Source organism: Dendrobates tinctorius, unplaced genomic scaffold (genome assembly GCF_039654945.1).
Source record: "Dendrobates tinctorius isolate UK_male_01 unplaced genomic scaffold, ASM3965494v1 ptg000105l, whole genome shotgun sequence".
Classification (NCBI taxonomy): Eukaryota; Metazoa; Chordata; class Amphibia; order Anura; family Dendrobatidae; genus Dendrobates; species Dendrobates tinctorius.
The window spans coordinates 7,615,386-7,628,261 of NW_027361773.1; the positions used below are offsets into that span (position 1 = coordinate 7,615,386).

The 12,876-nt window shown below is 49.7% G+C and overlaps 1 protein-coding gene across 1 annotated transcript in view; it reads left to right on the forward strand.

Moving 5' to 3' along the window:
* KIN (Kin17 DNA and RNA binding protein) overlaps nt 1-12,876 on the forward strand; it is a 65,124-nt gene that overhangs the window by 2,809 nt on the left and 49,439 nt on the right. Inside the window, exons 2-3 of the mRNA XM_073589032.1 lie at nt 3,863-3,957; nt 5,570-5,613. Coding sequence (XP_073445133.1) covers nt 3,863-3,957; nt 5,570-5,613 — 139 coding nt within the window. The remainder of the gene's footprint in view (nt 1-3,862; nt 3,958-5,569; nt 5,614-12,876) is intronic.

The following is a 12,876-nucleotide window of genomic DNA, read 5'->3' on the forward strand; positions in this document are numbered from 1 at the left end:
GTACTATAATACGTGTGCCCCCTGTGGGCTGGCTGTGGGTACTATAATACGTGTGCCTCCCGTGGGCTGGCTGTGGGTACTATAATACGTGTGCCCCCCTTGGGCTGGCTGTGGGTACTATAATACGTGTGCCCCCCGTGGGCTGCCTGTGGGTACTATAATACGTGTGCCCCCCGTGGGCTGCCTGTGGGTACTATAATACGTGTGCCCCCCGTGGGCTGCCTGTGGGTACTATAATACGTGTGCCCCCTGTGGGCTGCCTGTGGGTACTATAATATGTGTGCCCCCTGTGGGCTGGCTGTGGGTACTATAATACGTGTGCCCCCTGTGGGCTGGCTGTGGGTACTATAATACGTGTGCCCCCTGTGGGCTGGCTGAGGGTACTATAATACGTGTGCCCCCTGTGGGCTGGCTGTGGGTACTATAATACGTGTGCCCCCTGTGGGCTGGCTGTGGGTACTATAATACGTGTGCCTCCCGTGGGCTGGCGGTGGGTACTATAATACGTGTGCCCCCCGTGGGCTGGCTGTGGGTACTATAATACGTGTGACCCCCGTGGGCTGGCTGTGGGTACTGTGTGCCCCCCGTGGGCTGGCTGTGGGTACTATAATACGTGTGCCCCCCGTGGGCTGGCTGTGGGTACTATAATACGTGTGCCCCCCGTGGGCTGGCTGTGGGTACTATAATACGTGTGCCCCCCGTGGGCTGGCTGTGGGTACTATAATACGTGTGCCCCCCGTGGGCTGGCTGTGGGTACTATAATACGTGTGCCCCCCGTGGGCTGGCTGTGGGTACTATAATACGTGTGCCCCCTGTGGCCTGGCTGTGGGTTACGTGTGCCTCCCGTGGGCTGGCTGTGGGTACTATAATACGTGTGCCTCCCGTGGGCTGGCTGTGGGTACTATAATACGTGTGACCCCTGTGGCCTGGCTGTGGGTACTATAATACGTGTGCCCCCTGTGGGCTGGCTGTGGGTACTATAATACGTGTGCCCCCTGTGGGCTGGCTGTGGGTACTATAATACGTGTGCCCCCTGTGGGCTGGCTGTGGGTACTATAATACGTGTGCCCCCTGTGGGCTGGCTGTGGGTACTATAATACGTGTGCCCCCTGTGGGCTGGCTGTGGGTACTATAATACGTGTGCCTCCTGTGGGCTGGCTGTGGGTACTATAATACGTGTGCCCCCTGTGAGCTGGCTGAGGGTACTATAATACGTGTGCCCCCTGTGAGCTGGCTGAGGGTACTATAATACGTGTGCCCCCCGTGGGCTGACTATGGGTACTATAATACGTGTGCCTCCCGTGGGCTGGCTGTGGGTACTATAATACGTGTGCCCCCTGTGGGCTGGCTGGCTGAGGGTACTATAATACGTGTGCCCCCTGTGGGCACTATAATACGTGTGACCCCTGTGGGCTGGCTGTGGGTACTATAATACGTGTGACCCCTGTGGACTGTCTGTGGGTACTATAATACGTGTGACCCCTGTGGGCTGGCTGTGGGTACTATAATACGTGTGACCCCTGTCGGCTGGCTGTGGGTACTATAATACGTGTGACCCCCGTGGGCTGGCTGTGGGTACTATAATACGTGTGCCCCCTGTGGGCTGGCTGAGGGTACTATAATACGTGTTCCCCCTGTGGGCTGGCTGAGGGTACTATAATACGTGTGCCTCCTGTGGGCTGGCTGTGGGTACTATAATACGTGTCCCCCCTGTGGGCTGACTGTGGGTACTATAATACGTGTGCCCCCTGTGGGCTGGCTGAGGGTACTATAATACGTGTGCCCCCTGTGGGCACTATAATACGTGTGCCCCCTGTGGGCTGGCTGAGGGTACTATAATACGCGTGCCCCCTGTGGGCTGACTGTGGGTACTATAATACGTGTGCCCCCTGTGGGCTGACTGTGGGTACTATAATACGTGTGCCTCCCGCGGGCTGACTGTGGGTACTATAATACGTGTGCCCCCTGTGGGCTGGCTGTTGGTACTATAATACGTGTGCCCCCTGTGGGCTGACTGTGGGTACTATAATACGTGTGCCCCCTGTGGGCTGACTGTGGGTACTATAATACGTGTGCCCCCTGTGGGCTGGCTGAGGGTACTATAATACGTGTGCCTCCTGTGGGCTGGCTGTGGGTACTATAATACGTGTGCCTCCTGTGGGCTGGCTGAGGGTACTATAATAAGTGTGCCTCCTGTGGGCTGGCTGTGGGTGCTATAATACGTGTGCCCCCTGTGGGCTGGCTGTGGGTGCTATAATACGTGTGCCCCCTGTGGGCTGGCTGTGGGTACTATAATACGTGTGCCCCCTGTGGGCTGGCTGAGGGTACTATAATACGTGTGCCTCCTGTGGGCTGGCTGTGGGTGCTATAATACGTGTGCCCCCTGTGGGCTGGCTGTGGGTACTATAATACGTGTGCCCCCTGTGGGCTGGCTGTGGGTACTATAATACGTGTGCCCCCTGTGGGCTGGCTGTGGGTACTATAATACATGTGCCCCCTGTGGGCTGGCTGTGGGTACTATAATACGTGTGCCCCCTGTGGGCTGGCTGTGGGTACTATAAAACGTGTGCCCCCTGTGGGCTGGCTGTGGGTACTATAATACGTGTGCCCCCTGTGGGCTGGCTGTGGGTACTATAATACGTGTGCCCCCTGTGGGCTGGCTGTGGGTGCTATAATACGTGTGCCCCCTGTGGGCTGACTGTGGGTGCTATAATACGTGTGCCCCCTGTGGGCTGGCTGTGGGTACTATAATACGTGTGCCCCCTGTGGGCTGGCTGTGGGTAGTGGGTACTATAATACGTGTGCCTCCCGTGGGCTGGCTGTGGGTACTATAATGTGTGCCCCCTGTGGGCTGGCTGTGGGTACTATAATATGTGTGCCCCCTGTGGGCTGGCTGTGGGTACTATAATACGTGTGCCCCCTGTGGGCTGGCTGTGGGTACTATAATACGTGTGCCCCCTGTGGGCTGGCTGTGGGTGCTATAATACGTGTGCCCCCTGTGGCCTGGCTGAGGGTACTATAATACGTGTTCCCCCTGTGGGCTGGCTGCGGGTACTATAATACGTGTGCCCCCTGTGGGCTGGCTGTCGGTACTATAATACGTGTGCCTCCCGTGGGCTGGCTGTGGGTACTATAATACGTGTGCCCCCTGTGGGCTGGCTGCGGGTACTATAATACGTGTGCCCCCTGTGGGCTGGCTGTCGGTACTATAATACGTGTGCCTCCCGTGGGCTGGCTGTGGGTACTATAATACGTGTGCCCCCTGTGGGCTGGCTGTGGGTACTATAATACGTGTGCCCTTTGTCGACAGCGCTTCAGCCAATAACGTGATGTGAGCAGCTCATACTGTCACCTTAGACAGAGCCACTGCTCTCACTGATTGGTTGCAGTGCTGATGACAGGGCATCAGCGCTGCAGACCATTCCTGACACAGAGCAGCTATGGAATCTTCACGCTGGACCCGGGAAGGACGTGTAAAGGACTGTTCTTGGGAGGGGGTTGTAAAAAAAAAAAAATAAAAAAAGGAGGGGGGAAGGACTTTTTCTAAAATTGATAATCCCCATTAAACCCCTATATGCACAATGTTCTCTGTACAATGCCATATTTAAAGAAACCTGTTGGGGAGTCAGGAGATAGGAATGGGGCCTTGCAGCCATCTTTTCATTGGTAGTCTCTGATGCTTGGGAATCATGGGGTCTCTGTTGCTGGACCCCTTTATTCTCATGACTTCATGGACTGTTTGCTTTAGGATGTAATTAGAAATGTTTTGTATTGTAACATTTTTGTTGTCGCCGTATGCTTTCCATACCTGAAGCTGCCACCTTTGTTAAATATGATCATTTTCTGTTTTATTTCTCCCAAGAATGGCTTCAAGTGTCACTGCATGTCCGAGTCCCACCAGAGGCAGCTGCTGCTTGCATCCGAGAACCCCCGGCAGTTCATGGATTACTTTTCGGAGTGAGTAGTTACAACACAGATTGGTGGATTTAAAGGGCTCGTCTTCCTAAATCAGCTGCCATGTTTTCTTATTATAAAGACGTATACGGTCTGGCTGTAGCACTGTCCATATACCAACAAAGCTAAAAGGGGTCTTTGACATTGACGCTACCTATATATATATATATATATATAACGCCTTGTCTGTCTGTAACCGAAAGCCCACTGCACTGATTGGTCGCAGCATGGCGGCCGCGACCAATCAGCAACAGGCGCAGTCCGCAATTAGCAGGACGCACGGCACCGCGCCGTCGGGAGATCAGCGGTGCTAGCCGCTGATCTCCCGACGGTTGCCTCGGGTCATCTCTGGGCATACGGCCGTCAGCGGCGACGCAGCCGGAGATGCCCGGCGCTAGCCGGTACCCAGGGTCCGGAGGAGAAGAGACTCCTTCGGACCCTCGGTACCATAAACGTGTAAAAAATAGAATTAAAATAAAAAATAGTGATCTAGTCACCTTCAAACGGCCCCCCGGAATCTGTCCCTCCTCTCCACGCTGCCGGCATCTTCCGTTCCCAGTACTGCTTTGCGCGAAATACCGCTGATGACGTTGCGCTCTCGCAAGAGGATGTCAGCAGCGGTCTTTGGCGCAAAGCAGTACTGAGAACGGAAGATGCCGGCAGCGTGGAAAGGAGGGACAGATTCCGGGGGCCATCGGATGGTAAGTATATCACATTTTTTATTTTAATCTGCCGCTGGCCATATTCTAGAGTACCCGATGCTTTAGAGTCGGGCCTGTAGCAAGTCTACTATATAATCGTCTAATTCTGTCTGTCTGTCTGTAACGGAAATCCCGCATCGCTGATTGGTCGCACCCGGCCGGGTGCGACCAATCAGCAACGTGGGATTTCCGTTACAAACAGCGAGACAGACAGACTGAATTAGACGAGGCCGCTCTCCTTCCCCCACACTCGGCGGAGCAGGGAGCTTTGGCCGCGTCTGCACTGGAGGAGCAGCTCCTGCTAGGTATTGACGATGATGTAGGAACCACGTGACATGGGCAGGTCACATGATTCGTCCCTGCAACATTTCCGCCGGTCATATCCCGGCTGCGTCGCTGCTGACCTTCGTGCGGCGGGAGATCAGTGGATAGCGATGCAGATCTCCCGTTAGGGGTGGCGTGCGTCGTTCGAATTCCGCGCCAATTCGCGATCGGACTGCGCCTGTCGCTGATTGGTCATGCCCGGCAGAGCATGACCAATCGGCGACACAGGATTCGCGGCCGGACTGCGACAGGTGCAGTCCGCCCGCAAAACTACATACATATTCTAGAATACCCGATGCGTTAGAAACGGGGCCACCATCTAATATTCTATATTGTCTGATGAGTGCCCGTGTGTCCATAGCTTTGTGTCTGTGCCTTTATGGTTAGACAGGTGATTGTAGGACTCATCATTTGTTCTTTTCCTGCCCTCAGTATTATAGATAACACTTATATTTTCAAGTCTAGGATCTATAGAAATGTGTGAATTTCCAGTTTCTAATGTAATAGTCCCATCACTTTATTCTTGTACCTGTAAGTATCTACCTAAAAGTCAGTATTTGACTATTTTCTTTTTTTTTTTTTTTTTAAAGTGAATTCCGCACTGAATTTTTGGAACTTTTAAGAAGACGCTTTGGTGAGAAACATTTATCTGTACTTACAAGTTGTTTGGAGTATGGCAGGAGGTTCTCCGATGCTTTTGCCTATCACAAGGTTCCGCTATCTTTTTCTGATGGGACCTCACCCGCCAGTACATCTTGTCTGCACCCCACCTCACTCGTGGTTTATGTGTGAAATTAGCTCAGTGGATCCTAAAATAAGTTTCCTGAAACAGGGGAATATATTGGCTTTTTCTTGACTGGTATACAGCGTTCAGCCTTTTTCTCTTGTGCTTTTTAACGTTAAAGTAGCGCTCTCAATATTTTTTTTTTTTTTATTAGCTGAACCTGTGTAAATGTGCAAGCGTTTTAATATACTTACTGATCGCTGGCTTCCCCAGTTTCCAGCGCCGCTGTGATCCTTTTCTCACTCGTGACTTTCCTTCCGACTTGACAGATCACACAGGGGTTTTGTGAGTGCCAGAAGTCACGTTCCCCAGTATAAGCCTGCAAGGCGGAATATCAGTCACGTGTAAGAATACGATCTGAGCTGTGCTGGATACTAGAAAAGGCAGCGATAGGTACCGTAAGTATATTAACACACTTATGTTACAATACACTAATTAACACAGGTTTACCTAGTAAAAAAATATACAGCTCTGGCAAAAATTAAAGGGAATCTGTCACCTATTTTTTGCGCTATTTTTATCCCTATCAGCTTCCGGCACCGCCATCAGGGGCTTATCCAGCGTCGGACTGGCCCACCGGAGAACCAGAGGATTCTCCGGTGGGCCCTGGCATCTGGTGGGCCCTGGCACCTGCTGGCATACAGGGCCAGCAGTTGCCTAGGGCCCCCACTGCTCCAGGGGCCCCCAGCCAGTGATCTGCCGCTAATAGCGGCACACCACACAGCTGCTATGGGGGCCCGTGCCAGCGGAGCAGCAGCGGGTGGCAGGAGCCCCTGTCCCCGCTACTAAAGAGAAATGAATATTCACTGCATCCCACGCCCACATGGGCATGAGAAGCAGTGCATATCATTCCACTCCCCCGGGGCCCCGCCCCCCAGCCTAGGCAGCCGGCGCTGCCCTCAATTGCAATGGAAGAGAGAGCGTCTCTCTCCCATCAGTCCCCTCTGCTCCTGGACTCACAGCCGATGCGCGATGACGTCACTTCATCGCGCACCCGCTGTATGTCTGGCAGACGGGACAGCTCCTGAGTCTGAAGCAGGCATCAGCGTGGGAGCGAGGAGGAGAGGTGAGTATTGTGATTTGTTTTTTTTCTATCTCTATCTATCTCTAGATCTATATCTATCTATCTCTGTATCTATCTCTATTTCTATATCTTTCTATGTCTATCTATCTCTATATATCTCTCTATATCTATCGATCTATCCCTATATCTATCGATTTATCTCGCTATCTCTTTATCTCTCTCTATATCTATATCTCTCTATATCTATCTATTTCTATATCTATCTCTATATCTATCCATCCATCGATCTCTATATCTATCTATCCAGCCATCTATCTCTATATCTATCTATATCTGTCTGTCTGTTTGTCGTGTGTGTGTGTGTGTATATATATATATATATATATATATATATATATATATATAATATATATTAGTGTTATACCCTATGGGGGGGAAGCATTATACCCTATGAGGGGGGGCAGCATTATTCCCTATGAGGGGGCTACATTATATTCTACAGTTGTGGCCAAAAGTATTGACACCCCTGCAATTCTGTCAGATAATACTCAGTTTCTTCCTGAAAATGATTGCAAACACAAATTCTTTGGTATTATTATCTTCATTTCATTTGTCTTAAATGAAAAAACACAAAAAGAATTGTCCTAAAGCCAAATTGGATATAATTACACACCAAACATAAAAAAGACGGTGGACAAAAGTATTGGCACTGTTCGAAAAATCATGTGATGCTTCTCTAATTTGTGTAATTAACAGCACCTGTAACTTACCTGTGGCACCTAACAGGTGTTGGCAATAACTAAATCACACTTGCAGCCAGTTGACATGGATTAAATTTGACTCAACCTCTGTCCTGTGTCCTTGTGTGCACCACATTGAGCATGGAGAAAAGAAAGAAGACCAAAGAACTGTCTGAGAACTTGAGAAACCAAATTGTGAGGAAGCATGAGCAATCTCAAGGCTACAAGTCCATCTCCAAAGACCTGAATGTTCCTGTGTCTACCGTGCGCAGTGTCATCAAGAAGTTTAAAGCCCATGGCACTGTGGCTAACCTCCCTAGATGTGGACGGAAAAGAAAAATTGACAAGAGATTTCAAGGCAAGATTGTGCGGATGTTGGATAAAGAACCTCAACTAACATCCAAACAAGTTCAAGCTGCCCTGCAGTCCGAGGGTGCAACAGTGTCAACCCGTACTATTCGTCGGTGTCTGAATGAAAAGGGACTGTATGGTAGGAGACCCAGGAAGACCCCACTTCTTACCCCGAGACATAAAAAAGCCATGCTGGAGTTTGCCAAAACTTACCTGAAAAAGCCTAAAACGTTTTGGAAGAATGTTCTCTGGTCAGATGAGACAAAAGTAGAGCTTTTTGGGCAATGGCATCAACATAGAGTTTACAGGAGAAAAAAAGAGGTATTTAAAGAAAAGAACACGGTCCCTACAGTCAAACATGGCGCAGGTTCCCTGATGTTTTGGGGTTGCTTTGCTGCCTCTGGCACTGGACTGCTTGACCGTGTGCATGGCATTATGAAGTCTGAAGACTGCCAACAAATTTTGCATAATGTAGGGCCCAGTGTGAGAAAGCTGGGTCTCCCTCAGAGGTCTTCCAGCAGGACAATGACCCAAAGCACACTTCAAAAAGCACTAGAAAATGGTTTGAGAGAAAGCACTGGAGACTTCTAAGGTGGCCAGCAATGAGTCCAGACCTGAATCCCATAGAACACCTGTGGAGAGATCTAAAAATAGCAGTTTGAAGAAGGCACCCTTCAAATATCAGGGACCTGGAGCAGTTTGCCAAAGAAGAATGGTCTAAAATTCCAGCAGAGCATTGATGGTTGCACAACCTTTAGCCAAAATAACTGCGACCAACCGCTTCCGGTAACCAAGTATTAGGCTGAGGGTGCTAATACTTTTGTCTGGCCCATTTTTGGAGTTTTGTGTGAAATGATCAATGTTTTGCTTTTTGCTTCATTCTCTTTTGTGTTTTTTCATTTAAGACAAATTAAATGAAGATAATAATACCAAAAAATTTGTGTTTGCAAACATTTTCAGGAAGAAACTGAGTATTATCTGACAGAATTGCAAGGGTGTCGATACTTTTGGCCACAACTGTATGAGATGGCTGCGTTATATTCTATGAGGGGGCTGCTTTATATTCTATGAGGGAGGCTACCCCAACTCCTGCTACATAATTAAGACATGTACTACCTTATATTATACCGGGATATTAGCGTGTTTTACTGCACAATTGGTGGTCTTGTATTTATTTCTATGTAGCTACATAGTGAGCCCCAAGAATGATTTTCTCTGGTGGGCCCAAGGTGCTCCAGTCCGACGCTGGGCTTATCCACAGCATTCTGTAATGCTGTGGCTAAGCCCCCGATCTAACCTGAAAGATAAGAAAAATTAGTTAGATTATACTCACCGGGGGGTGCGGTCGCCTGCGATGGGTGTCACGGTCTGGTCCGGCACCTCCCATCTTCTAGCGAAGCCATCCTCCTTCTTACTTCTGCCTCGGCTCCTGCGCAGGCATACTATATCTGCCCTGTTGAGGGCAGAGTAAGGTACTGCAGTGCGCAGGCGCCGGGAAAGGTCAGAGAGCTCCGGCGCCTGCGCACTGCAGTACTTTATTCTGCCCTCAACAGGGCGGAGAAAGTGCGCCTGCGCCGGAGCTGCGGCTTAAGTAAAAAGGAGGACAACTACGCTAGAAGATGGGAGGCACCGGACCGCGACACCCATTGGACCGGACCTCCGGGTGAGTATAATCTAACTCGTTTTTCTTCTTCAAGTTTCATCAGGGGCTTATCTACAGCATTACAGCTGATGGAGCTAAAAATAGGTGACATATTCCCTTTAAGAGACCACTGCAAAATTTTCAGTTTGTCTGATTTTTCTCTTTATAGGTATATTTTTCAGTAAAATGTAAATTGCTCTTTATTCTATAAACTACTGACATGTCTTCGAATTTCCAAGCACTAAATTTTGTATTTATTTTCAGCAAATGAGAAATGGTCAAAATAACCAAAGAAAAATGCAGTGCTTGCAGATCTCAAATAATGCTATGAAAACAAGTTCGTAATCATTTAGAAACAACAATACTAATGTTTTAACTCAGGAAGAGCTCAGAAATCAATATTTTGTGGAATAACCATGATTTTTAATCACAGCTTTCATGGGTCTTGGCATGCTTTCCACTAGTCTTACCCACTGCTTTTGGGTGACCTTATGCCACTCCTGGTACAAAAATGTAAGCAGTTCTTTGATGGCTTGTGACTATCCTTCTTCCTCTTGAATACATTCTAGAGGTTTTCAATGGGGTTCAGGTCTGGAGATTGGGCTGGCCATGACAGGGATTTGATGTGGTGGTCCTTTATCCACACATTGATTGACCTAGTTGTGTGGCAAGGCGCATTGTCCTGCTGGAAAATCAAGTCCTCAGTGTTGGGAAACATTGCCTGAGCAGAAGGAATAAACTGTTTTTCCAGGATAACCTTGTATGCGGCTTGATTCATACGTCCTTCGCAAAGATTAACCTGCCCAATTCCAGTCTTGCTGAAGGATCCCCAGATCAGCAACAATCCACCACCAAATTTCACAGTGGATGCAAGACACTGTGGCTTGTACACCTCTCCAGGTCTCTGTCTAACCATTAGATGACTAGGTGTTGGTCAAAGCTGAAAATTAGACTCATCAGAGATTACCTTATTCCAGTCCTATATGGTCCAATCCAATCAATTGCTTCTCATTGAGCCCTGCCTCTAGGAGCCTGTTACGAACTTGCCACGCACTTCACCCCAGCTGCCATTTGCCATTCCTTTTGTAGGTCACTTGATGTCATCCTGCGGTTGCTGAGTGACATTCGAATAAGATGACGGTCATCCCGGTCAGTGGAGAGTCATTTTTTCGCCCTCTGCTGGTCTGTCGCTTTGTTGTCCCCAATGTTTGCTGCTTGACCTTGATGTAATGGACTGCCATCCTGCTAGTAAAGCCAGAATTCAGCCCTTCTTTTCCTCACTCAAGACTTTTCTTTTCAACTCCTTTGGCATGGTTAAAAGTTATATTTTCATTCCTATTACTTTTGGGATATTGCTAATAATAATCTTTATTTTTATATAGCGCTAACATATTCCGCAGCGCTTTACAGTTTGCACACATTATCATCACTGTCCCTGATGGGGCTCACAATCTAAATTCCCTATTAGTGTGTCTTTGGAATGTGGGAGGAAACCCACGCAAACACGGGGAGAACATACAAACTCCTTGCAGATGTTGTCCTTGGTGGGATTCGAACCCAGGACCCCAGCGCTGCAATGCTATCCACTGAGCCACCATGCTGCCACAGCTGCCCCATTACTAGCACTTGTTTTGCCATCCAGCTTGTCCTATTGCTAGAGGATTGTGAACACCACAGCAGGGTTTTTTTTAATACTTTCCTTCGTTAAATAAGATTTGGTTCAGGTGATCACCTAATCAGAAGCACATTAAGTAGAATGAGGTGTATATATATTTCTCCTACGCCTCATTGGGGGACACAGACAGTGGGTGTTATGCTACTTGCCACTAGGAGGACACTAAGTAAACACAGAAAAAAGTTAACTCCTCCCCTGCAGTATACACCCTCTCGCTGGCTGGGAATTCACCAGTTCTTGCTTAGTGTCTGTAGGAGGCACTTGGGTCTGGCTTCAGACCCCCACCATTTTTATTTTATTTTTGAATTTTCTGTAAATTTTTATTTTTCATTAACGAAGTGAAGAGGGCGATGGTTCCTTTCTACGGCCCGCTCTCCCCCCAAACCAACAACAGGCAAGCATGCAGAGTATACCTCCCCGTACACTTTCCTGCGACGACTGTGGCTAATTCTTCTGGCGATGTTCCTTTACGGTCCCGGTACCCCTCACGGATGCGAGCGCACGGAACGCACGGAGAAGATTTACCAGCGCTTTCGGATGTCCTGAATCAGCCCCATAGCTGCCCCCTGCCCATAGGGTGGAACGATTCAGCAATACCCCTGTAACAACCTCTCCGGCTCTGCTACATCGCCCGGGAGCTTTTTTTACCTCAGGATCTGAGATGGGATAAAACCTACAGGCTCCTAGACAGCGCAGACGGAGCGAGCACCGGATTGGAGGTATGGGGTCGGGTCCTGGTGCCTGGGAGAAGCGCTGACAGAGTCTCAGCGGCGGTACACCGGTGCCCCGTCGCGGGCCCCGCCCCCTTCACCCGGCGCTCGCCGCAGGTAGGCTCAAAAATTTAGTCCCCGGCTTTTCGGCCTACTAGGCCGCAATTTACATAGCGCCGCCCACGTCTTTGGCGCCTCTCGCTCTGTACAAGAGGCGCCCTGCTAATCTCGGGAGCCATGTCCTTAACCCCTTCTCCGCTCCTCGGGCTCTGTGACGGCTGTGGGGGTGTGCGCACTGATGGACAACACTTGGTGACGCTACAGGGCCACCGATATTCCTCCCAGGGACACAACGTCAGGACCGCGGGTAAGCTGCATCTGCTCTTAGAGAAACGCTTAACCCCTTTGCTGCACATTCACTGCAGCTGCAGCACAGGCTCTGCTTGTAACCCTTTCACGGGCACTATGTCTCAGTCTAAGGAAGCAAAAAAGGGGACTAATAAGAAGCGCACTGCGTTCTTAACCGCTGGTACCTATTGCAAGACTGCCTTGCCCAGTACCCAGACTAATCCGCTATGCACGGATTGCGACCCGGCTTGTTGTAAAACGCCATCTGCCGCCGCTGCAAGGTGCTCCCTGCGTTTAGTCCCCCTGAGTGGGCTGCGTCCTTGTCACGGTCTGTGGAGTCACTGACCAAGGCTATAGACTCCTCCGGGAAGCCTCTTTAAGTCAGAACGTGTCTTTACTGCCCGAGGAGGACTTCGGCGTTGGCCGGGAACCGTCCGCCAGCAGGGTCCGTGCTCGTTCAAGGGATCCTCAGGACTCTAGAAAGCGGACCCATGACTCGTCCCCTAGTCACGCTCTTGATTCAGCATCGGCGAGTTCTGTCTCTTGCTCTCCCTCTTCTAATGTTCGCAGAGAACATGTCTCTGAATTCGAGTCTGACATGTCAGTCCCTCAGAATTCCCCAA